Source organism: Crassostrea angulata, chromosome 4, assembly GCF_025612915.1.
Source record: "Crassostrea angulata isolate pt1a10 chromosome 4, ASM2561291v2, whole genome shotgun sequence".
In the NCBI taxonomy this organism is placed as follows: domain Eukaryota; kingdom Metazoa; phylum Mollusca; class Bivalvia; order Ostreida; family Ostreidae; genus Magallana; species Magallana angulata.
The window spans coordinates 38,802,034-38,824,457 of NC_069114.1; the positions used below are offsets into that span (position 1 = coordinate 38,802,034).

The window sequence follows — 22,424 nt, forward strand, 5'->3', positions numbered from 1 at the left end:
GAAAAAATGACTAGGCAAACATATATATTACTTTGTATTATATCCTAGGATATGAAATATTCTTGCAATTTTCCTCATTTAATATTTAATATTGTAAAGGCTCACAATCAATATAAAGTGAGACTACTCGAAATGTCAACTGCAACTTTTTCTAGGTCACAGAAAATTCGGATTTCGTTTTTTGACCTTTGTAACCATATTATTAGCATTTTTCACATAATTTCAATCATATTAATGTCTGAACAGTATGTAAGCCAAAGTATGTTTTGATGCTGTCATTCTGCTCTGTTTAATTGGGACTAGAAGTCTGGTTATCTTTTTCTAACAAACTATTGGCGATTTGTGAAGTGACGAACAATTACTGATGAGAAGCAGTTTACTTACAGTTTTATTCATCACATTATACTTTGGTCTTGCTGTAAATCAAGCTGTTTGATTTTTGAAAGCATTTTTTTGGTTGGTTCTGGGGACTTTGAAATGAGATTCAGTCATCTCGTGGTTACCAAATCTTACAACTTTCAGATCGAGTTTTGATTTTACCATTATTCCGGTCTTCCATATTTTTAAACTTTACATAACAGTTTCGGCTGTTTATTCCGTTGATCCTTCCAGTTTTATTTATTTTTAAATCCCAAATCTGACATCTGTATTACGACTTGTTTCTGTCTTCCCATACGTTTTTTGTCGTTCGTCGCCATGTTGTTGTGCAGACGATAAATGTTTACCAAAGGGGAATGACTCCAAAAATAAACTCGGCAAAAGAAGAAAAAAAGTCGGAGAATCATAGGGCACATTTTTTAAATCTGGCCATCAAAGAAAAATATGCTTTATTTCCTTTTAAAATGTACCTTACAGAAAAAAAAAGATGTTACGGCGGCCATTTTGGGAACATACTTATGGCCAACTACTGTAGAAGCTTTGGAGGCTGTTCAGGCTGATTTTTTATTGCCATTTAAATATATCAAGTAAACGTTCACAGTAATTCTTACAGGCCAATTCTTTTAGAAAGTTCAAAACTTTCCCTAAAAACGCATGAAGAATATGTATTCTTTCATTCCACTGTTGGTTGGGTCAATACACATGTACATGGCATTTAAAGGACAGAATCACTCATTACATTGTAAAAATATTTATGAATTCCTTTCTTTCAATTTTGCTTTGTAAACACATTTTGTAATTAATTTCTTTCATAGATAGATTGCCTTAGTGATTGAGATAATTGCTGCATTGCTTATTGATGCACATCAAGGAAATAAAATCATAATTTTACAGAATCCATTATACATGTATATACTGTGCAATCTGATTTTGCAGCTTGAATTATATAAGCTGTCTTTTCATAAGTGAAAAATGTCTTCTATAAAAAAAAAGGAAAAATATTAAATTGCATTCATTTTTCCTTCTTCAAAAAACTTAACCCTCCTTTTACTTGGAAACTGTGAATGATAGATACATTATACTTGGTGACCTCTAGGGTAAAATTAAAGTTAATATTTTCTCAAATTCATCCTTCAGCTTAAGTTGGTCATTTTCATTAGATTGTATTTCTTCCTATGTGGCATAGTTTTGAAGAAAGGCATTTTGTATTTCAGTTGCTTTGAGAGATTCTTTAAACATGTTAATCAAAAAGAGAACAAAATCATTGCTAAGAGGCGAGGAGGCCACCTAATGGATGACCTTGAACTCATTGGAATGGATTACTTGTGGAGGGTAAGGTCATTTAAAAACAATGACAATATTTTAGCAGTGATTTACCTGAGGAGTAGACATGTGTATTTTTTGTACAATTTACAAAGAAATAAGTTTGACTGATAAGATAAATGATAATGTATTTTTGTAAGTTACTGTACTATTTTACTCAACAAATGCATAGTACATGTAATTATTAGTTGCAGAGATCATCTGTTATGATATCTTTATTTTTCAATGTTACAGGTTGTGTTATTAAGCCCAGATGAAGTAGCAAATAAAGCAATTATTTTACTGAAAGACATTTACACAAACCTTGGACCACGCTTACAACAAAATCAGGTGGAGATTCATGACGATTTCATCCAGTCGTGTGTGGACCGGCTGAGGGCACTGTATGACACAGTGTGTGTGCTGGAGAAGGACAAGGACAGCACAAATCGTGTGATGCAGGAGACGACCAGGATGGTGCGCGTGCTGACCGTGCTCAGAGAGTATGTGGCCGAGTGTGATGAGGCCTACACGGAGGAGCGATCTATTCTCCCACTCAGCAGGTACTGTCATATTATTTTTTTTTAAGGTGGGGGGTGATATGGAACCATTAAAGGAGGGGGACCATTGATTGAAGGGGTCTCTGATTCTAGTAAAAAAAATAAGTGATGACTCAAATGTTTTGGCAAGCATGTGTAATTATTGATTTTTTTCTTTTCATTTGTAGAGCATGTAGAGGGAAATTAGTAACCTTAATAGTTAGATTTCCTAGTCAAGGCCGACAGATGGATGATATAGACATCTGGTCTCATACTAATGATACAATAGGACAAGTGCGAAGACAAGTTCTGTGTAAGATTAAAGCTAGTAGTAATATAAAAGTGGACTTGTATGCTAATGGAGAACTACTTGATCCTGTGGAGGACAAAAGACTCATATCTCAAATACCATTACGGGAAAAATCGGTAAGTTAGAATACCCATTTCACATCTGTAAATCTTGTGTTTAGGTATTCTTTCTAAAAATTATGAAAGAAAAAAGATTTATTTAGATTAAATAGTATCTGTATATTTAAATATTATAAAGTGTAAATTCTTACATTTGACATATATGAAATTCCTATTAAGTATTTCAGAAGTGTGGTCTTTTAATGGTGTATAATTCAAAAAATTTACATGTGCATACACGTTATTATGAAATCTTTATTACTAACACCCTAGGAATATACATGCAATTGAATAATGTTTTTCTGCTTATGTTTCAGTTAATAACGGCCAAGTTGATACAGGTGGGGAGTAATATGCCTTCTAGTCCAGACAGCAGTTCAGATAGCTCAGCAGGATCACCTCACCACACATTTGATGGTCCTAACATAGAGGCTGAAAGCTGTTTACCTGGGGTGGTAAGGCGATACATCATTCCTTGCAGAACAAAACAAAATGACATCATTTTATGATTCATGATTTTTAACAATTGATGAAAAGTTTATAATAAATGTTTGTGGATGGTCCTTCTTCAAAGCAATGTCATTGTTTTTGTTTGTTATGTTTCATAATGAACCAACCAATACTTGTGACGTTTCAGATAATATCCAACAACAACCGGTACACTCAGTTCTTGTTCCAACTGTCAGACTTGGGCTGTCAGCTACAGGTGGCTCGACTCAGGGACACGGCCAGGGCGGTCCTCAAACTCATGCCAGCAGGTAGGCCACACCCTCTCATCACTAACAAGGAAATTCATTTAATCTTTCATTTTGGGGGGATTATGACCCTTTTTGAACTCCAAAGTTTGGCCATATTTATATATACTACTGAAACAGTTTTCAGTGCAACTCCTCTCTAACTGTTGAACAAAATTTCATGAATCTTTGTAGCAACTAAGACATAAATGTACATAATTGCAAGAAAATTTAAGTTTATATGATTTCTGGGAGTTGTTCCCCTTTCATTTAGTAATTTTTTGCATTTTATGCATACTTTGCGATTCATTATGCATTGCATTTTTAAGTAAAGTGGAAGCATGGGGTATTTAAGCTTGCTCACTCTTTCTTTAAACAGAAGTACTGTGAAATGTGATAACATGGACTGATGAATATTTTATTTTTGTAGATGTCCATACGATAGATCAATTAAAGACAATATGTGCTGAGCATAGCAGAGGAGACACTACATACTCTAATGACTTAGAGGCAATGTTTTTTACCCCTTCTGCAACACAAGCTCTGTATAATATAGAGGTAAGTGTATGCAATTTATTATACCCCCGCAAACGAAGTTTAGGGGGGTATATTGGTTTCACCCTGTCCATCTGTCTGTCCGTCCGTCTGTCCGTCTGTCTGTAGACACAACTTTGTCCCCCCTATAGAATTTTTTATTTCTGCATGGAACAGTTTGAAAATTTGTACATATGTTGAACACCATCTGAAGATGTGCACCTGCAATTTTTTTTTTAAGATCAGACAAGATTTAATGATTTTATGACAGTTTTCATTTTCCTTATTCTATGTATTGTACACTAATGTTGAAAAGTAAGGGAGGTAATCCTTACAGATTTTATTAATTAATTAATAGAAAACACTCTAAAATATATTTATATAAATACATCCAGATGGAGTTTTTTTGTCTTTATGTCTTAATTAATAAAAAAAAATTATTTTTTATAAGTATTCTATCAACTGACAATGCAAAGTTTTTGTTTGTCAATGATAAATTCTTAGGAGCTAATGAGAACATCAAAGACAAGTGTGGCTGAATTCATTTGTCCCAAGGGAGCCATTATCTGAGCCATGGTTCAGATGGAGCATGTGTTTAGGGGAAATTGATAATCTGTAAAATTGGTGATGGTTTTGGGGCTATTTTAAAACTGTTTCATGTAAACCAAAAGGTCTATCATTATAAGGAAATAAATAATATAATTATTAATAAAGAAGTTAAACTATTTTTAGAGGTTGTTTAAATTTATTTGTCAAGTAATTTGATGAAGTGACACTATTGGGCATTAATTTAAATGAAATTCAAAATTACTGATATGATTGTAGTGTTTTGGCAATTTTAAAATTGTTTGTAATATTAAATTTTCTTTTTTACATATTTTTACATAGTATGGTAATTATGGTAATGTTTTGGGAGTTTATTAAATTTAACAAGCTCATCAAAGAAAATCATAGTCCTATGGGATCAATTTTCTGATATGGAGTTCAATTGTGCCATAGGAGAAAGTGAGGAAAATTTGAAACAACTAATTGCATCTGTCAAGACTCTTATTAGAAAGATATTGAAAGTTTTATCAACAGAAGAGCATTGCTTGGCTACTGGTATTTCTATTCACTGCAAAGGGAGGGGTTATTGTCATTTTGTTGGTTTTTCTTTAAATCAATTAAATTTGAAATATATATCATCAAATACATACATTTGTAAATGTATTACTGTTATAGATATGTATTTACAGTGAAATTCTGACAATTTTGATTTTAATTTTTCTTTAATTGTTAACTATTTTTTTTTTTTTACAATTCTAGAATTTTTTTTTTGCATGTGTTCCAAACCTTAATTATTATTCAATTCAATTATTTGTCCCATTTGAAATTAGCCTAGCGGGGGTATTAGTCCCATTAGGACAGTTCTAGTTTCCTGATTGGCATTTGTACATTCTACAGATTTTGATGAACAGAAATATGCAAATGTGAAATAATTTTTTTTCTTAGGTTGCATATAGTCTACTCATGCCTGCAGTAGAAACAACGTCAGATGAAGCGTTTGAATTCCAGTTTAACTTTGTTAAGAGTGGAGGTGTTCCAATAGCCATGAACATGTTGACCAAGAACAACTTTCTCCCCTCAGCGGATTTACCAACTAGAAGGTGAGCCTGCAATGATTGAGGATTCCATAAGAAAGCATGATCCATATGTTTAGAATGAGTTATGCTTGAACATGTACCAGATGAGCAATCAAGTGCTAAGGATAAAAAGCAGTTTTGCATTGTAGAAAAAACTTATTAAAAATTTTTGAAAATTGATATTCATTGAAATTTATGGTGTCTTTTCAAAATTTTCAACACAACACAATCTAAACAAAAGAAAATTAAGTTTACAATCTTTGAAAATGGAGTTGATATTTTTTGACAAAATAATTTTGAGTTTACAGTCTTTGAAAATGATATTGATTTTGTTCTGACTGATAGGGCTGCCTACATTACTGTGATGAAGATCTGTAAGCTGATGTTGACCACAGTCAGTCATGCCAAGTTCCAAGTGGTGGTGGAAGCTTGCAGTGCGGATCCTCAGTCTCCAAATATCACTCAGGCGGAACACAGTCACGCCTTGATCCTACAGCAGGCCCTGCAGTTCATCCCCAACCCTGGGGCAGAGGTCATGACACGAACCGTGGGACTGAGGCTCGGACAACAGTTACTGGACCAGGTATTGTAACGAGAACCATTCTTATTTAAAACATACCAACATTAATATGGCATTGTCTCTCAATGTATAATGGTCTTATGAGTTATTTCAAGTCACATAGAGTTTGCCTCTTAACTCTCAATTTAATCATGAATATATTCATTTTATGGTAGGTTTATTTGTCATTTTTACAATTTATTTTATAATACATTGTAGTAACAAATAATTTCTTTTTATTACATGTATATGATTTTACGTGGGGGGAAAAATTCTATATTGCTTACTAAAACTTTCTTGAATTCTTCATGCTATGTATTTAAAAGTAAATGCTGCATGTTTGTGATCATTGCAGGCGGCCAAGTTTGTGCCCGACATGTCTGTGATAAAGGCCATACAGAGAATAGCCTGGGCATCAAGCAGCAGCTCTCTCCATCTAGTGCATGCCACCAATGAGGAAATCCACAAAGCTCTCGAGAAGGTAAATTACCTATTGATGGAACATACTCGTAGTTAACAAGAGCATTAAGACAATTCAAAATTGGTATAACTCATGCATGAACAGGTATCATGTCATACTTACTGAAGATGAAGTATTAATCAATGAAGATGAAGTATTGATCAAATGCTTTTCAATTTTGTTTGCAGAGGCAGGACCATGTGGAGATGGAGGATCTAACGGTGGCCAGGGAATCCCTGGAGGTCCTGACTGTTTGTCTGATGCTGTGTCCCCCCGCCCTAGACGCCCTCAACAAAGACAAGTCCTGGCAGACATTCATCAAAGACCTGCTACTGCACTGTAAAAACAGGTCAGTTACTGGACTACATGTACATGCTTAGTGTACATTGTATATGACAACCAATTTGCCATTTATTGATTTTATTATAAATTGAATATTTACAGGTTTTACATACTACACATTTTTAGAACACTTTGAGTGTTTCAGAATTAATGAAAGGAAAGTAATGAAAAAATGTACCAAAGTTTGATTATGGTTGGGTCTGCCTTTGACTTCTATCATTACAGTGATTGACATCAGTGATTAAAATGACTGTGTTTACATTGATACAGGCCAGTAAGAGTAGCAGCGTCGGAACAGTTCTATCTGATGGCCACTCGGTGTTGTGGGGGAACCCGCCCTATGGTCTTCTTTATTACTCTGCTCTTCTGTGAACTCAGTGTAAGATATTTACACACTTATTTGTAAAGTTGAAAGCTAATACATGATTAAAGAGAATTTCACAGTAGATCATACAGTATTTACATACAATGCAGCATTCTTGAAATATACAGGTCTGTCAGAAAGATTTTTTCTCTGTTAACTGTTGAATGACTGAATTCTATCAAATGTTTCAGGAAGCTGTGAAGGAGAATGCAAAGCAAGCCCATGAATACTTTAATTTACTATGGAAGTAAGTACAATCACTTTATTCCCAGGGTGCTCTTAGATATACTGTGTACAGTATTCAAAAGATCAATTATAGATTCAAAATTTATTAAACTTGCATTTTATTCTGCAGATTACTGAATTATGCGTCAGCAGCTGAAGTGAAGCTACCAAATGCAGAGAAGCAATTGAATAATGAAATACAGTGGATAAAGAAAACCAAGGTACTGGGGACAACACTAGAGATTCATATTTTATTCCTTCCATCTTCAATCCTTCAATCCTTCCTCACTCTGACATGATAAAATATATATGTAATCCAAAACATTGTATTTAAGGATTTGGTGATCAACTCTGGGGAAGCCATTGTTGAGGATGCTCTGTTAGAGGGACATTTAGGAATCACCCGTGAACTGTTAGCATTCCAGTCACCTGAAAAGAAGTACAACATTGGTTCAGAGAAAGGAGGGTCAAACCTCATTAGGGTATGAAAAAAATTAAGTTCACTTGGCTTCTATATCAGTATCTGGTTCAAATTCCATATATTTAAATCAAGAATGCAGTCTTTGAGATGCAGCAAATTTCTATGGAATTCTAAACTTATTTAATAAATCATTGTGTGATGTATTTAGAAATGCAGTTACAAATGTGCAACTATCAGTGTAACTATGTGCAGTTAATGTGTGAAAGTTCATTGAAATTGAATGAATCATTTGAATGAAAGTATAATGGTCATGAACATTTTTACATTTACAGGAACTGGTTGAAGATTTTCTTTTCCCTGCCTCGAAAATTGTCCTACAGAGCAGAAAGACTGGTGGAGATTTCCCATTGGTTACTGCAGTGCCAGTATGTGCCACGCCCCCAACTGTGATAGCAGCCTTTGATCTTCTGGTGGCCCTCTGTACAAATTGTGTGCCAAACTTAAAATGTCTAGCACACATGCTTTTAGAAATGTTTTATCATGGTAAGTAGATACATGTATTAGATCTTGTTATATGAATATTTATCTGTAACAGTAAATCTAGCTTTCCAAAAAATTGGTTGAAATTGCAGAGACCTCATTGAATGAAACTTTTTGGACAAAATGTGTTTGGGTTGTAATTAAACATTTACCCTGAATTATGTATACAGGTGAGCCACCATTGACAGAATGGGAATATCTGCCCCCTGTAGGTCCGAGACCTCTGAAAGGTTTTGTGGGCCTAAAGAATGCAGGGGCTACTTGTTATATGAACTCAGTTCTACAACAGGTAAGTATGAAACTCTGCTAAGGACAAGAACCTGCCTTAAAATAATGATTTCATTGCAAGAGGTTTATTATAATTCCTTTATTTTATAGCTTTTCATGATTGAGGAAATTCGTAGTGGAATTTTGTCAGTAGAGGGCGTGGCTGAGGATGTGATTGATGAGGAGTATGGAGAGGAAAAAACCGAGAACGAGGTAATCATCTAAGCACTGTACATAATGGCAGGGTAGAATATATTTCTGTTAGATAGTATACTTCTAAAAATCATGATGGAAACTGTTAACTGCTGCATTTACACATGTAGTACACTTGCAATGGATTCTACATACATTTTAGTAAAGCAGTTATGACAATAGATGGTATGAGCAAACCTTAATTTTGCATTTAGTTTAAAGAGAGAAATATCTTTTTACATATGATCTTATCTATAGCAGATAAATTATCATTCAAAGTTATTTATGAGATAAGCATAAAAATATACAAATAACGTGTAAATATATGTTCCCTGTCTGTTTCAGGCCAATGCTGACATGGGTGAGGAGGAGAGGAAGGATGAGGAGAAACCAGTGGTCATCAACCGAGATGAGGAGCGGAAGGAATACAATTTGGGGGTCCTCAAGAGGATCCAGCTCATCTTCGGCCATTTAGCTGCCAGTAAACTACAGTACTATGTGCCAAAGGGGTTCTGGAAACATTTCAAGTAAGGATTTGTTTGATCTAACCTTGAGATGATGATTATTGTTGTATGAGAAAAAATAGGAGTTTTGTTTATTCTTTTGAATTATGCTTGAACATTGTACTTAATCTAAAAACTTTATTCAAGAGCTAAGTATGCATGTATTTGTGCTCTACAAGTCTGGTTTGACAATATTTTGTCATCTCTACAGGTTATGGGGTGAGCCTGTTAATCTACGGGAGCAGCATGATGCATTAGAGTTCTTCAACAGCTTGGTAGATAGTTTAGATGAAGCCTTGAAAGCCCTGGGACAACCACCTGTTTTGTCGAAAGTCATGGGTGGGTCTTTTGCTGATCAGAAAATCTGTAAAGATTGTCCTCACAGGTCAGTAATACTCCCAGGAATGATTTGAAAAATGTGGATTACCTGAAATTTGATCGATATATCCTTGCTGGTGTAAGTTAAGTGCTTGATGGTGACTTTCTGATCATTGACAGATACCAAAGAGAGGAGCCGTTCACCACACTCAATGTAGACATCCGCAATCACCAGAACCTCCTGGAGTCTCTGGAGCAGTACGTGAAGGGAGACTTGTTGGAGGCTGCCAATGCTTACCATTGTGAAAAGTGCAACAAAAAGGTACCTGTACACTGTATATCTGTAGAGTTTAATTTCTGTAGAAGGCTTTTTAGGGAAAAAATGGCGAATGTTCCCATATCTTCAATACACAAGATCTCACATACATATTGTTACATGTATTGTACATTACATTTTTGCATGGGTGTTTCATTGACTTGAGACTGTACAAATCTGTTTTTTGCTATATTGATACAGTTAGTATCACAAAGCATAACATGCATATTAAATTAAGAGAATTGTTATATTGATGCAGTGTAATTTAAAGCAAAACTTCTTAAAGAAAACATGAAATAAACAAAGACCGATTGTTGTTCCAGGTGGACACAGTGAAACGATTAGTCATCAAGAAACTACCCAAAGTTTTAGCAATTCAGCTCAAGAGATTTGATTATGACTGGGAAAGAGAAAGTGCAATAAAGTTCAATGACTATTTTGAATTTCCAAGAGAATTTGACATGGAACCTTACACTGTACAAGGACTTGCAAAAATTGAAGGTACGTAATGGTTAGAAAACATAATCCAAAATTTGACCTACACTACAGCTAAAAATTATAAATTTGGAAAATGTACAGGAAGATGTAAGTAATAAACAAGTGGTTTATATATATAACTGTGTTTATATATGTAATGTAGGCGAGATCATTGATGATGACATAGAGAACAAAGAACAGAGCACCAAGTACAAGCTGTTTGGGGTGGTGGTACACAGTGGCCAGGCCAGTGGGGGGCACTACTACTCCTATATCCTCCACAGGTAGGGCTAAAATGGGTCAAATACAGGTCTACATATTATAGCATACAACTTTTGATGAATAATACATGGACTGCATACTTTTGTGGAGTATGTCATGGCTAGACTGCATACTTATGTAGAACATGGCATACATGTAGGTACTGTCTTGAAATTTTAATTTTACCTGGACCCCTTTTTAGCTAGCTATTTAGGGATAATAACTTTACTGGTTTATTTTACTCTGTAGGGGTGAGGATAATCAGCCCAAATGGTACAAGTTTGATGATGGTGATGTATCCGAGTGTAAGATGGAGGACGATGAGGTAAGACCAGTACACTTTCCAACAGCAGCCTTCAGTGATTGAAATTGCAAATGATTGAAATTAAAAATATGTGGGTTCAATTTTCTGCATCATGATCTTTTTCTGTTTCAAAAGGAAATGAAGAATCAGTGTTTTGGAGGTGAATACTTGGGCGAGGTGTTTGATCACATGCTTAAAAGGTAATCAGTGATTGTTGTCTCTCTAGTTAGTGCTGAATCAATGCATAGACAAGAAAATATAAAGTCATTAAAGATCAATGGCGTTTTGCATTAGTACATGTATTGTGAATGCTGCTGTACATATATTGGTGATAGTTATTATACATTTGGATAGAATGGCCTACAGGAGACAGAAAAGATGGTGGAATGCATATATTCTGTTCTATGAACGACAGGATGAAAAAGATGAGAAAGATATCTACAAAACCCTTCAGGACTTAACAATAGGTTGGTTTTAAAATTGATAGTAGATTAGATTTTCATAGTCAATAAAGAAATCAGAACTATGTATAAAAAACAACACTGTTTGGATACAATGGATTTGAGGTCTCACAAGTACAGTAATGCATTTCTTTAACATGTGGTATAGTGTTGATGATGTTCTGTTTTTGTTTAACTAAATTAACAGTTTTTACATGCTCTCTGAACTCATTTTGTTAACAAAATTCACATGGTTTAAAATATTGTACATAAAAACTTTTGCAGTATTGAGTGTTTGTAAGTGATTGCCTTTTGTTGTTTCAGTGAATAAGCCATCCCAAATTAAGATGCCAAATTGTATAGAAAAATGTGTACGAAAGCAAAATATTATGTTCATGCATGAGAGGAGTCAATTCTGCCCAGAGTACTTTCAGTTTATGAAAAAATTACTCAACTGTAACCCAGTGTTTACTCACGGACCCCAAGAGAAAGTTGTAAGTCTTGAATTTTTAAGTTCACATTGGTGGATTATTGACAGAAATACAATTATATAACAGAAATTCGTTTAAAATTTTTTTTTTATGTATTTCAGACACAAGACATGGAGAACCTTGCAATGATCAGCACAGAACTAGCCTCCAAGTTTCTGTTTAGTGTAGGATTCCACACCAAGAAGGCACTGAGGTAAGTGGAATAAAACCCACTGAACATGTTGATAGTAATACAAATTTACCCCTTTGTGATATATGATCTACTAGTCCATTCTCTACTGGATATTTTAGGAATGTTGCATAAGTTTGGAAATAATATGCAGTAGAATTATGTAAGCCATAGTAGTGAGATCAAGTCTGAGATGTATAGAATTGAGAAACCCTCTCCTAGCAAACTTAAAAGTATCAACCTCCTTCCTTGTAGGGGTGCAGCCAATGACTGGTACGAGGCGCTGAACTGTCACTTAAGGTCAAGCAAGAAAGTCAGGAACTGGTTTGCTCACAATGTGTTCTTCTCGCACACAAACAGATTTGCCGAGTATTTACTGGAGTGTCCATCTTCTGAGGTATATGAGTCAAATTATTAGATGATTTGTACTCAGTAATTATTTTAAGAAAAAGAATAGGTCCAGTAATAGTTAAATTTTACTTTCCTCATTTAAATTTTTGAAACTTGGATGGAAGAACTTTATAATAATAATAATAATAGTTTATTTCCAATTTTGGGCCCAGAGGGCATACAAGATTACAGAAATTAGATAGAAATGCCTAAAAGAGAGATTTTACATATAAAAATAGTCCATACACATACATGAACTCTATATATGTATGAGTCAAATTTGGCCTCCATAATTCGCCATTTTTTAAAGTGTTTCAGGGAAATTAAATTGTTTTGTTATTTTTAAGAAGAGGTGGAAAAAGATACAAAGTCATGTGTATCTTTCACCTATCTATTTGATTTATTTGCAAATACTGGCAGTATATGAAGTTGAAAGTGGTGCTAATTTTATTATGCAATCGAAATCAGAGTGACACTTTGTGCAAGGAAACTTTTTTGGTCACTTATTAAGGTCTTCCGTTTCCAACGGAAGACCTTATAGTGATTGTAATGTTTCTTTTTATTATTATTATTTTTTTCCCCTTTTTGTCTTGTGAATTTCTCAGAGATGTCTTAATGGATTTTTATAAAATTTTCAGGAATGACCGAAAATAAAAAGATCTAGAGGATTTTATTTAAACATTTTCTAAATTCACTTCCGTTTGTCCGTTTCCTGTACCGCGACAAAAAGCTTGTCACCTCGAGATCTAAAAAACGGTAAAGACTTGAACATTCAAACTTTGTGGGATTATAGACATATAGCCGTAGATGTGTTTAAACACTTTTGTTTTGTTCGTCATAACTTCCGGTTGTCACGGGAAGCACTCCAAAAATAATTATTTTTACGCATTAAATTTTTTGTCCATAGAATAAATATATAATAATAAATCTATACATAGGAAATCTCTGCGATGTAATATTAAAAAAAAAATTCTACTTCCGGTGAGATATCTCAATTATCTCAGGTAGCTTTTTTAAAACACATTTTGTACCCGCGAGATCTCACGAACTATAAACGATCAAGACACGAAACTTTCATGGATGATAGACATTTGATTGAAGATGTGTTTAACCGGTTTCATTTTGTCAGCCGTCACTTCCGGTCCACACAGGAAGAGTTTTAAAAAATCGAGCTCTTTATCAGTTTAACTGTTTTTCTTTGACATTTTGAGTAAGTTAAATGAACACTAATGAACAAAAGGTAAGTATACAACAAATATTTAATATAATTTACATTGAACACTTCCGTTTGTCCGTTTATTGTCCCGAGATAGAATAACTTATATTCGATGAAATCTCAAAAACGTTTACCATTTGAACAACAAAACTTTGTGGGATGATAGACCTATGTATGTACATGTGTAAAAACTTTTTTTGTTTAATCCGGCATAACTTCCGGTCGTCACAGGAAGTGCGCCCAAATTTGATTTTATAAAAATGTTTTCTTATGTAGCATGGAAGTATCAATTTAGCAATAGAAATACAAAATGTCATCTATTCATGGTAAAAAAAATGCAAAAAAATAATATACTTCCGGTTAGACATCTCAAATATCTCTGGTAATTTCTTTTTTAAATTGTCCCAAGACAAAAACCTTTTCTCAAAGAAACATTATAATAAACAAAAAACTGAACATCTGAACTTTGAGGAAAGACAAAAAAAATGCATGAAGTTATGTTTACTATGCTCTGTATGTATAATACGGCTTAACTTCCGGTCGTCACAGAAAGAACTCAAAAATTGACGTTTTGTTTAACTTGGAAATAATTTCTTGGGAATTTCTTTTTAGTATATATTATATTTCTTTTCTTTTCACAAAAGAAATGGATTTTTATGTGCAGATTTTTGCATGAGGAACGGAAGACCTTTTTGTTGCTATAGCAACAAGTGTCTAGTTAAGAAATTATTTTGTTTGTTCAAGCATGTGCTCAATGTTTTCTAAAAGAAGAACTGCTTAAAAACAAGTTGTTTATGTTAAAAATGCGAAAATGGCAGGTAAAGGTTAACTTTATGATTCATATTTCTAAATTGTGGGCACTTGAATCAAAATAAAATTTATGCAAAAACTTCACATGTATATCTTGTTCAAAGAAAACGGAAGATAAGTAAAATGATGTTCGTTTAAGGGGGCCATTTAGGGCTCAGATCATAAGTACATGTATTCCTTTCTTATCAAATAATAGAAGAAGCGGCCATACTTTATTTTGTGCATGTTTGAGAACATGTTTTCTTGGGCTCTGTTTTTTTTTTGCATATTCATTTAAATAGTCATTTACTTATGATGCCAATGATTAAAGATAAAAAGATGCTACTTTGTAATATAATGAGATGTTTGATTTCCAGGTGCGGAATGCCTTTTCTAAGATCATAGTGTGTCTGGCTCACTTTGCACTGAAGGATGGTCCGTGTCCCCCACCACTGGTCCAGGGTCTGTATGGTACGTATTACATGACATATGTACAGTTAAATAACAACCCATTAGTTAATGTGTCAGAGGAGATGGTATCAAGGTACTATAAATTCCTAATTCAAAGCAAGGGTTTGATATCTACATAAGATTGTTGGAAGCAACCTTTGGGTGCAAATTTTACATTTTTTCTTTTCTTTTTTTCTGACAGTTGTGGGCTAAATGAAATGACATTGCAACAAAAGTTTTTATATCCTTGCGGTTTGATACAGCAGAATTAAGTACTTGCATAAAATAAGAAATCTTCAGTACACATATCCCTCTTGCAGGTCCGGGACAGCAGGCGGACCCGAGTGCCACCCTGAGTGACCACCTCCTGCTGGCAGTTCTACAGTTACTGAGGAAGGAAGTGTCAGACCACGGGCGCCACCTACAGCAGTACTTCCACCTCTTCCTGATGTACTCCAACCTAGGCGAACAAGAGGTCAGTGTGTTTTCCTTTGCCCCAGTTGTGCAAATATCAGGCCATTGGGCCTTAAAACTTAGAAAAGCTCCCTTTTGATCTACATGTACGAGTACATTTACATGCAAGTCTCACTTATACCAAAGGAATATATAGGTAGTGGAAAAGTGAGACTGATCAAAAGCAAGTTCATCTAAGTTTTATAGCCCTAGGGTCTTGACAGAGTAGTGTAAGACTATGTCATGTTGCATTTTAACATTGATTTGATTTTGGGTTTTTTCTCCACAGAAAATGCAGTTATTAAAACTGAATGTTCCCTCCCTGTTCATGCTGGTGGCCCTGGATGAGGGACCGGGGCCTCCAATCAAGTATCAGTACGCTGAGCTGAACCGTCTCTACTCTGTTGTCTCTGTTCTGGTGCGATGCTGTGATGTTTCCTCCCGATGTCTTTCATCTAATGTAAGTCTATTTTCTGTATCCCAACTAAGGCTGACTATTTTAAACATGAAGAAGTCTTATTTTCATTCTGTGATACTTGGAAGTATGCAATTTCTCTCAATCACCTACTTATAATATTGAAAGGAAGATTGTACTCCTTAGAGGTGAACAATAAGCATAAAAGTGTTTCATGTGTCTGTAGCAAGGGGACCCTCCCAAACCTAACCCCTATGGTGATACCTCCATCAGTCAGCCCCTGATGCCCCTCCAAGCACAGGTGGGAGACCTGTTGTATGGCAAGACAGGGTACGTCAAGAAACTGATAGAGGACTGTAACAACTCGGAGGACACCTGTAAACTACTAAGGGTACGTCATTTCTTCAAGAAAGGATTCTTTAATATTATGTTTATTTGCTCCCAATTGTTGATTGCACTAAGACATCTTGATTCATATATTTAAGTTTTGGAAGTTTAAGAGCGTTTAGGTGCATGTATCTTATTTTGACTTGTTTTGTGTTACAGTTCTGTAGTTGGGAGAATCCCCATTTCTCCTCCACAGTCCTCAGTGAGCTGTTGTGGCAGGTCAGTAAATCTGGTGTAATTCTGAAAAAAGTCTTTTGTGAAGTATATAAAAGTCGACATCGCATGTGACTGATTATGAACTTTGTTTCAGGTGGCTTATTCATACACGTACGAGTTACGGCCGTACTTAGACCTGTTACTACAAATGCTGCTGTTGGAGGACTCATGGCAGAATCACAGAATTCATAATGCTCTTAAAGGTATGTTGACAACTGAGGGAGTAGTAAAGTGTCAGATTCCAACTCTGACTACTTACATTGAGCCATGAACATTGAATTGGATTTGTACATGTACATGTATGTGCATTGTTAATTGATTTTACTAAACACAGTAAATCCTGACTGTGTGTTAATTTTAGGGATACCGGATGACAGGGATGGCTTGTTTGACACCATACAGAGATCTAAGAACCACTACCAGAAGAGAGCCTACCAGTGCATCAAAATGATGGTCTCCTTATTCACACTGTGAGTTCAAAAACTGTACAGTTGTTGTAATTCATGCCATTGTAAACAACTAAAGTGATAAAATAATCTGAAATTCTTCATTTTGAAAGAAAAATGGGTACATGTATATATACATGCAGAGGTAATATACAGTCAACTCAACTTACTTTAAAAAGAACATGTATCATTTCTTATGAACATTTATATTGTAGAAATAATTCTAATGTATTGTAATAACCTTGGATTCTTATACATGTAGCAACATGAAAATATCAACATTACAGCATTTTGATTTGAGCTAAAAAAAAAAAAAGATGTACCTGTTTATGTACAAGAAAATATTGTAGATAATTGATAAACTTTATTTTAAAAGAGGGATGCAAATGTACCTAACTTTATTTATTTTACCCTATAGTTGTGCCCCTGCTGCAGAGATGTTGCAGAGCAATGGTGACGTCAAAAGGAAGTGGTCTTGGGCGGTAGAGTGGTTAAACGATGAGCTGGAGCGACGTCCATACCCAGGCAATGCCCAGTACACCTACAACAACTGGTCCCCACCAGCCCAGTCTAACGAGACTTCTAACGGGTAGGCTCAAGATTCTGTTTTCAAATTAAGACCAATCACAAGAAAAAATTTTTTTTTATATATTTAACAGCTCTCCTTTAAAGTTTTTTTTTTTTTTTTTACAATATTAGAAGTATTATGATATAATATCTAAATGATTATGTATTTGAAGCTTTTTAAGATATTGATTCTGAACTTGTTGACAGGTATTTCCTGGAGAGGTCTCACAGTGCCAGGGTGACTTTGTCTAAAGCCTATGAACTTTGTCCGGAGGAAGTAAGATATGATCTGACAAACTGAATTTTGTTCAAAAGGAAATTTGAAATTTTAATTTTTACTTGTATTTCCCGGTAATTTATTTTACACTACATGATATGAAAAATAATCCTAAAAATCTTTGAATTACCTTGAAAGATCTGGTTCAGGATGGGTAGGGTGTAGCATGTATGACATTAGAATTGTTTTGTTGCAGGAGCCAGATGATGCCGAGCTCTCAGATGAACAGGAAACCCCCCATCCTGATGAAAACCCGCCTGGCTATCAAGCCCGCCAATCCCCACAACAGGGGACTTCCACCAAACCAGAGGGGGGAACCACCAGTCAGCAGCCCAAACAGGAGGGCTCCACCAACCAGCAGTTCCAGAACAACCACGTGAACTCTACCCACAATGCACAGCAAGTTCAGGCCCCCATAGTACCACATGATCAGATTGTCAATCAGCTAAACAACCAAAACAACTCTCAGACTGGGGAAAATCCGGACACCGGCGAGGAGGAAAAGAAAAAGACAAATAAAGAGTGAAGGACCACCCTCTCACATCCCCACCCACCCAACACTCCAGACTGAAGAGGGGTGGGTGTGAGTAGTTGTCATAACAAATTTTGCACTGGACATGTACCAAATTTTCTATATGTGTGATTCTGATCATTCTGTATGTTTTACAATTTATTTTATGATGAAATTCCAAAATTGAATGACTGTATAGTTTAAAAAATCTTATTTGAACTCTTTGTTTGATTAACAATGTTATTTACTCTGGCATCACTGCCAACTAAGAGGCTAACCATTTTAGATTTTTTTTTTTTTTTGCATGTAGTTTCCAACAACAAAGCTGCATTTATCACAATTCAGATGTAGAATTGCATTTACATTTTTTCTGTACATTCATATTCTGTCAATTTCTGAGCCAAACCATACTGAAACAATAACTGAAATCCTTGGTCAACACTCGGCTTACGAATATCGTGGAGATGTTTAGAAATCCAATATGCTTTTGTACTTGGCTGCATTCTGATGGAATGAATTTGTCGAAGTGCATTCATGTACATCATTCAGCATGGTATAAAGCAAGAAAAGAAAACATATACCCGGTATGTAAATTGTGTTTAACAGATGTTGACGTAGATATAAATTTGAATTAATGACTTATGGACAAAAAGAGATCTGTTTATGATTTAAATATTAAGCACAGCTAACAAAAAATAAGGTTTTATATAAAGAGATTTGAAAAGTCTGAAATATGTGAAGAGAATAGAACAACCCTATTCTAAGAAAAGTTGTCATCCTCTGTAATTAGTTATGAAATGTCACAAACATTTTGATGCATGTTTTTAACTCTCTAATGTTAAAGAATTCAGTTGTAGAGATCTGAATAGGTATATACAAAGGGACTTCCGATGGAAGCGTTGCGTGTGTGCAGCGAAATTTGCCGATTTTTTATTGGCCAGAGGTTATAATATTTATTGATTGCTCTGGTGAGTGATGTTGAATGTCATGGAAACTTGATACTGTACATAGGAAAAAAAGGATAATTAACAACAAATTGTTGCAATTGTGATATTTTGTACATAAACTGAGATGTAGGCTTTCATCAGTGCTCGTGTCCTGTGGTATGGCTGTATAGAGAGAGCTCATTGTGTTGACATTTTATTGCTTTCTGCCTTCTGTCCATTTGTTTTAAGTGATGCACTCTTTACACAATGCCATTCTTGTCACATGAGTGTACTGTGGTCATACATGTGTATCTAGAGACATGTATTTTGAGTGAATTGTACTTGTATGTTGATAGTTATTTTTGAATGAGTATTGGATTTAGTGGATATATCATTTAAGAAGTATTTATACATTACGTATAGTGCTAACATCATATACTGACCCATTGGTCAGAGGAGAAGACACTTTTCACATTAATTGTTATGAATCAATTGTTTTGTTTTTTTTCCTTTGTCATTCCTGTAAATAAGTCTGTACATAAACCACTTGTTTATTATATCAGCTCTGTGTGAACAGTGTATGCTATACATGCCCCTTGACATGTTCTTCGTTGAGTCTTCTGTCAGATTATCACTGGATACATGAAACAATCACAGTCTCTCTGAAGTCTGTAATCTTTATAAAAGTCTTAAACTGGGGGCCTTTATAATTTTGTATTTTTTTTACTTGTTTATGCAGGCCCATTCTAACGTTAATGTTTAACCATAGCGTGCCATAGTGAAGTGGTACTAGTTTGTATACATGTGACATGTGTTCACTCTGGACGAAAGTCGCAGTTTTATCACTATTTCAAAGAAGAACATGTTGATAATTATTTAGATATTTAATTTGTAGCTGTTGCTTAAATTATTTTTAATGTGGATACAATACATGTGTTGATGTCTTGGATGTTTGTTTAAACAAATTCATCATAAAACTGTTCATATAAGACTGCATTGGCGTGATTACTTTTCTCTTTGACAGAAAGTATGTCAGCGTGTTTTGCTAAGGCCTGAAACGTTTAACATTCCTCATTCTCGGTCTATTTTTCACGCAGGAAATCCCATGATGTTAAGTGTGTATGAGAACCAAGGAGTGATTTTTACCTGGACTTTTCCTCGTCTTGTAATACACCCTTACATAGGAATAAGTAAGCCAAAACTTGTCCACTCCAAAAGAGTAAGAGTTCCTTTTCATGACAGTCTTAGTTGTAGTTTTTAAATGAGGAAGACTTGATGTAGTACAAAGTTTACTTGACAGTTGGGAATGTTTGCCTGTAGGAAGGATTTAAGGCGCAATGTTGGTCTCAGTTATTAAGTTTTAGTTGATAGTGCCTTCATTCTTGTGATTTGAATATGGTCCATGTTTAACTCTTTCTTCAAAAGGCATGTTCAACAGTGTGCATTCGCTAGCCCTTGTTTCATATACGGTATATACATGAATAATAAATTCGACTTGACACAGCAGAGTTGACCAAATTTAAGCACACAAGCAATATGTTACATTGACGAGCGTTTAAATAACTTTATTAATTAAGCACATTTCCTTTTCATGCGCTTGAAAAATAAATATTAAAAACACTAACCGCTCGGGGATTCGAACCTAATAAAAGAAAAGTCGGTTTTGGTCAGTATTCGATCAACCTGCGTTACCACTCGACTTATCTAGACAGGATGCAGTACGGGGAAATTTTGGACGTGTTTTTGTTTAGTTTGGGTTTGGGGGGTTTTTTTTGGGGGGGGGGGGGCTTTTTTCTCAAAAAGTTCGATTTTTAGAATTATGCCTGTTTGAAGTAAACATCCGAAATGGAATTTTTAAGAAAAAAATAAGATCAGTTAATTTTGTTCCAAGGAACAACAACAATGCAGATTTCCCTTCAAAAGGCATGAAATCTACCACATTTCTGTGTTAACATTTTAATAAATTCATTTTTGGGAGTTGATTTTAATCAACTCTCCTATGCAGTTACTCAGGCAAACCGAAACTGAAACAGTGTTTGGACCCAACCACAAATCATCACCGCTGACAAGAGATAGTTCTTGAAAATAATCGATAAATTCAATGTAATGTACGCTGAAGCATTCTTTTAAAGGAAACTTATTTATAAATACCTAAGAAATAGTCAGATTTTAAATAGTACGAACGATTTAGAAGTTTTTTGCAGTCGTATGTATTCCTACGCCAGAGTTCAATATATAGTCTCGTTCAACCATTGGCTGTCTCCGTACATCTCCGACAAGCAGAGAGTCAGTCTATATATTAATAGAGGTCGCATCATCAAGCTATCACGTGACCTATTATCTCTTATTTGTCGGAGATTAACGAAGACAGCCGAGCATCTGGTTGAACGAGACTAGAGTTCATTATTGGTTGGATCCTTACACTTTTTGAAATATTTCGAATACCGATACATAGTTTGATGAAATCAATTCTATATTTTAATATAACACAACATGATTCGTAAGAGGTTTTCTCGAAATTCTTGTCGGAAAAGTCCGAGAATCCATATTATAAAAATGTGCGTATACTAATTCAAATAGAGATTATAAACTACTTGCCAAGCAAAATAACATATCGTTGATTTTAAGATACATAAAAATTGATAAAATCAACTCCCGTCAGTACTTCAGTACTTTGATTTATTATGCAATACATCACATAAACGGATGGGATAGCAGGCATTGTCTAAATAAATCCTCTCCGACATACAAGGTCAAGGTCATATATACAAGATTTAGTGCCATACAATACTGACAATAATATTACAATAGATATTATATTGATAAATATATGTATATTTGAAATATATGACCAGAAAATGGATATTGTGCCTAAAATAATAACACCGTTTTTTTGACACTTTTGATATGATATATGTTTTTATTCTAAAATTGAGACGAATGAAGGAAAGCGAAGTTTTCTCCAGTTTATTTTCACCGGTTTTCAATTGATGCAAAAACTTTTGCTATCCAATAATTTGAATTTCTCCAGATTCATCTCTGAAAAAAAGACATTGGTTGTGTTTATAAGTAAAATTTAACCATTTATTTACGGTGCTTACAGAAATGCATTTAAGGTGGCTCACTACCTATTCAAATAGTTTCTTAAATTAGCAGAGAATTACGTTACCATGAAAGATAGCATGATGCATAAGAAGTGTATGAATCATAGGGAG

General features: G+C 34.7%; 1 protein-coding gene across 4 annotated transcripts in view; it reads left to right on the plus strand.

The window, feature by feature from the left end:
- LOC128180009 (probable ubiquitin carboxyl-terminal hydrolase FAF-X) overlaps positions 1-20,203 on the plus strand; it is a 28,465-nt gene extending 8,262 nt beyond the window's left edge. For 2 of the 4 annotated variants that reach the window (XM_052847743.1, XM_052847744.1), the window contains exons 20-57: positions 1,593-1,710; positions 1,936-2,243; positions 2,408-2,645; positions 2,945-3,082; positions 3,265-3,385; positions 3,792-3,919; positions 5,387-5,541; positions 5,863-6,100; positions 6,432-6,557; positions 6,725-6,885; positions 7,149-7,257; positions 7,434-7,489; positions 7,598-7,688; positions 7,803-7,949; positions 8,221-8,431; positions 8,599-8,717; positions 8,807-8,908; positions 9,233-9,414; positions 9,602-9,775; positions 9,889-10,030; positions 10,348-10,525; positions 10,665-10,785; positions 11,012-11,087; positions 11,202-11,266; positions 11,421-11,533; positions 11,831-12,000; positions 12,099-12,190; positions 12,422-12,563; positions 14,939-15,032; positions 15,332-15,486; positions 15,754-15,924; positions 16,106-16,270; positions 16,426-16,485; positions 16,577-16,685; positions 16,817-16,952; positions 17,347-17,517; positions 17,703-17,772; positions 17,969-20,203. In XM_052847743.1, coding sequence (XP_052703703.1) covers positions 1,593-1,710; positions 1,936-2,243; positions 2,408-2,645; positions 2,945-3,082; positions 3,265-3,385; positions 3,792-3,919; positions 5,387-5,541; positions 5,863-6,100; positions 6,432-6,557; positions 6,725-6,885; positions 7,149-7,257; positions 7,434-7,489; positions 7,598-7,688; positions 7,803-7,949; positions 8,221-8,431; positions 8,599-8,717; positions 8,807-8,908; positions 9,233-9,414; positions 9,602-9,775; positions 9,889-10,030; positions 10,348-10,525; positions 10,665-10,785; positions 11,012-11,087; positions 11,202-11,266; positions 11,421-11,533; positions 11,831-12,000; positions 12,099-12,190; positions 12,422-12,563; positions 14,939-15,032; positions 15,332-15,486; positions 15,754-15,924; positions 16,106-16,270; positions 16,426-16,485; positions 16,577-16,685; positions 16,817-16,952; positions 17,347-17,517; positions 17,703-17,772; positions 17,969-18,298 — 5,482 coding nt within the window. In that variant the 3' untranslated portion in view covers positions 18,299-20,203. The remainder of the gene's footprint in view (positions 1-1,592; positions 1,711-1,935; positions 2,244-2,407; positions 2,646-2,944; positions 3,083-3,264; positions 3,386-3,791; positions 3,920-5,386; positions 5,542-5,862; positions 6,101-6,431; positions 6,558-6,724; positions 6,886-7,148; positions 7,258-7,433; positions 7,490-7,597; positions 7,689-7,802; positions 7,950-8,220; positions 8,432-8,598; positions 8,718-8,806; positions 8,909-9,232; positions 9,415-9,601; positions 9,776-9,888; positions 10,031-10,347; positions 10,526-10,664; positions 10,786-11,011; positions 11,088-11,201; positions 11,267-11,420; positions 11,534-11,830; positions 12,001-12,098; positions 12,191-12,421; positions 12,564-14,938; positions 15,033-15,331; positions 15,487-15,753; positions 15,925-16,105; positions 16,271-16,425; positions 16,486-16,576; positions 16,686-16,816; positions 16,953-17,346; positions 17,518-17,702; positions 17,773-17,968) is intronic. The other 2 variants (XM_052847746.1, XM_052847745.1) reach the window with 2 other exon arrangements.
- Positions 20,204-22,424: the final 2,221 nt, after the last annotated feature.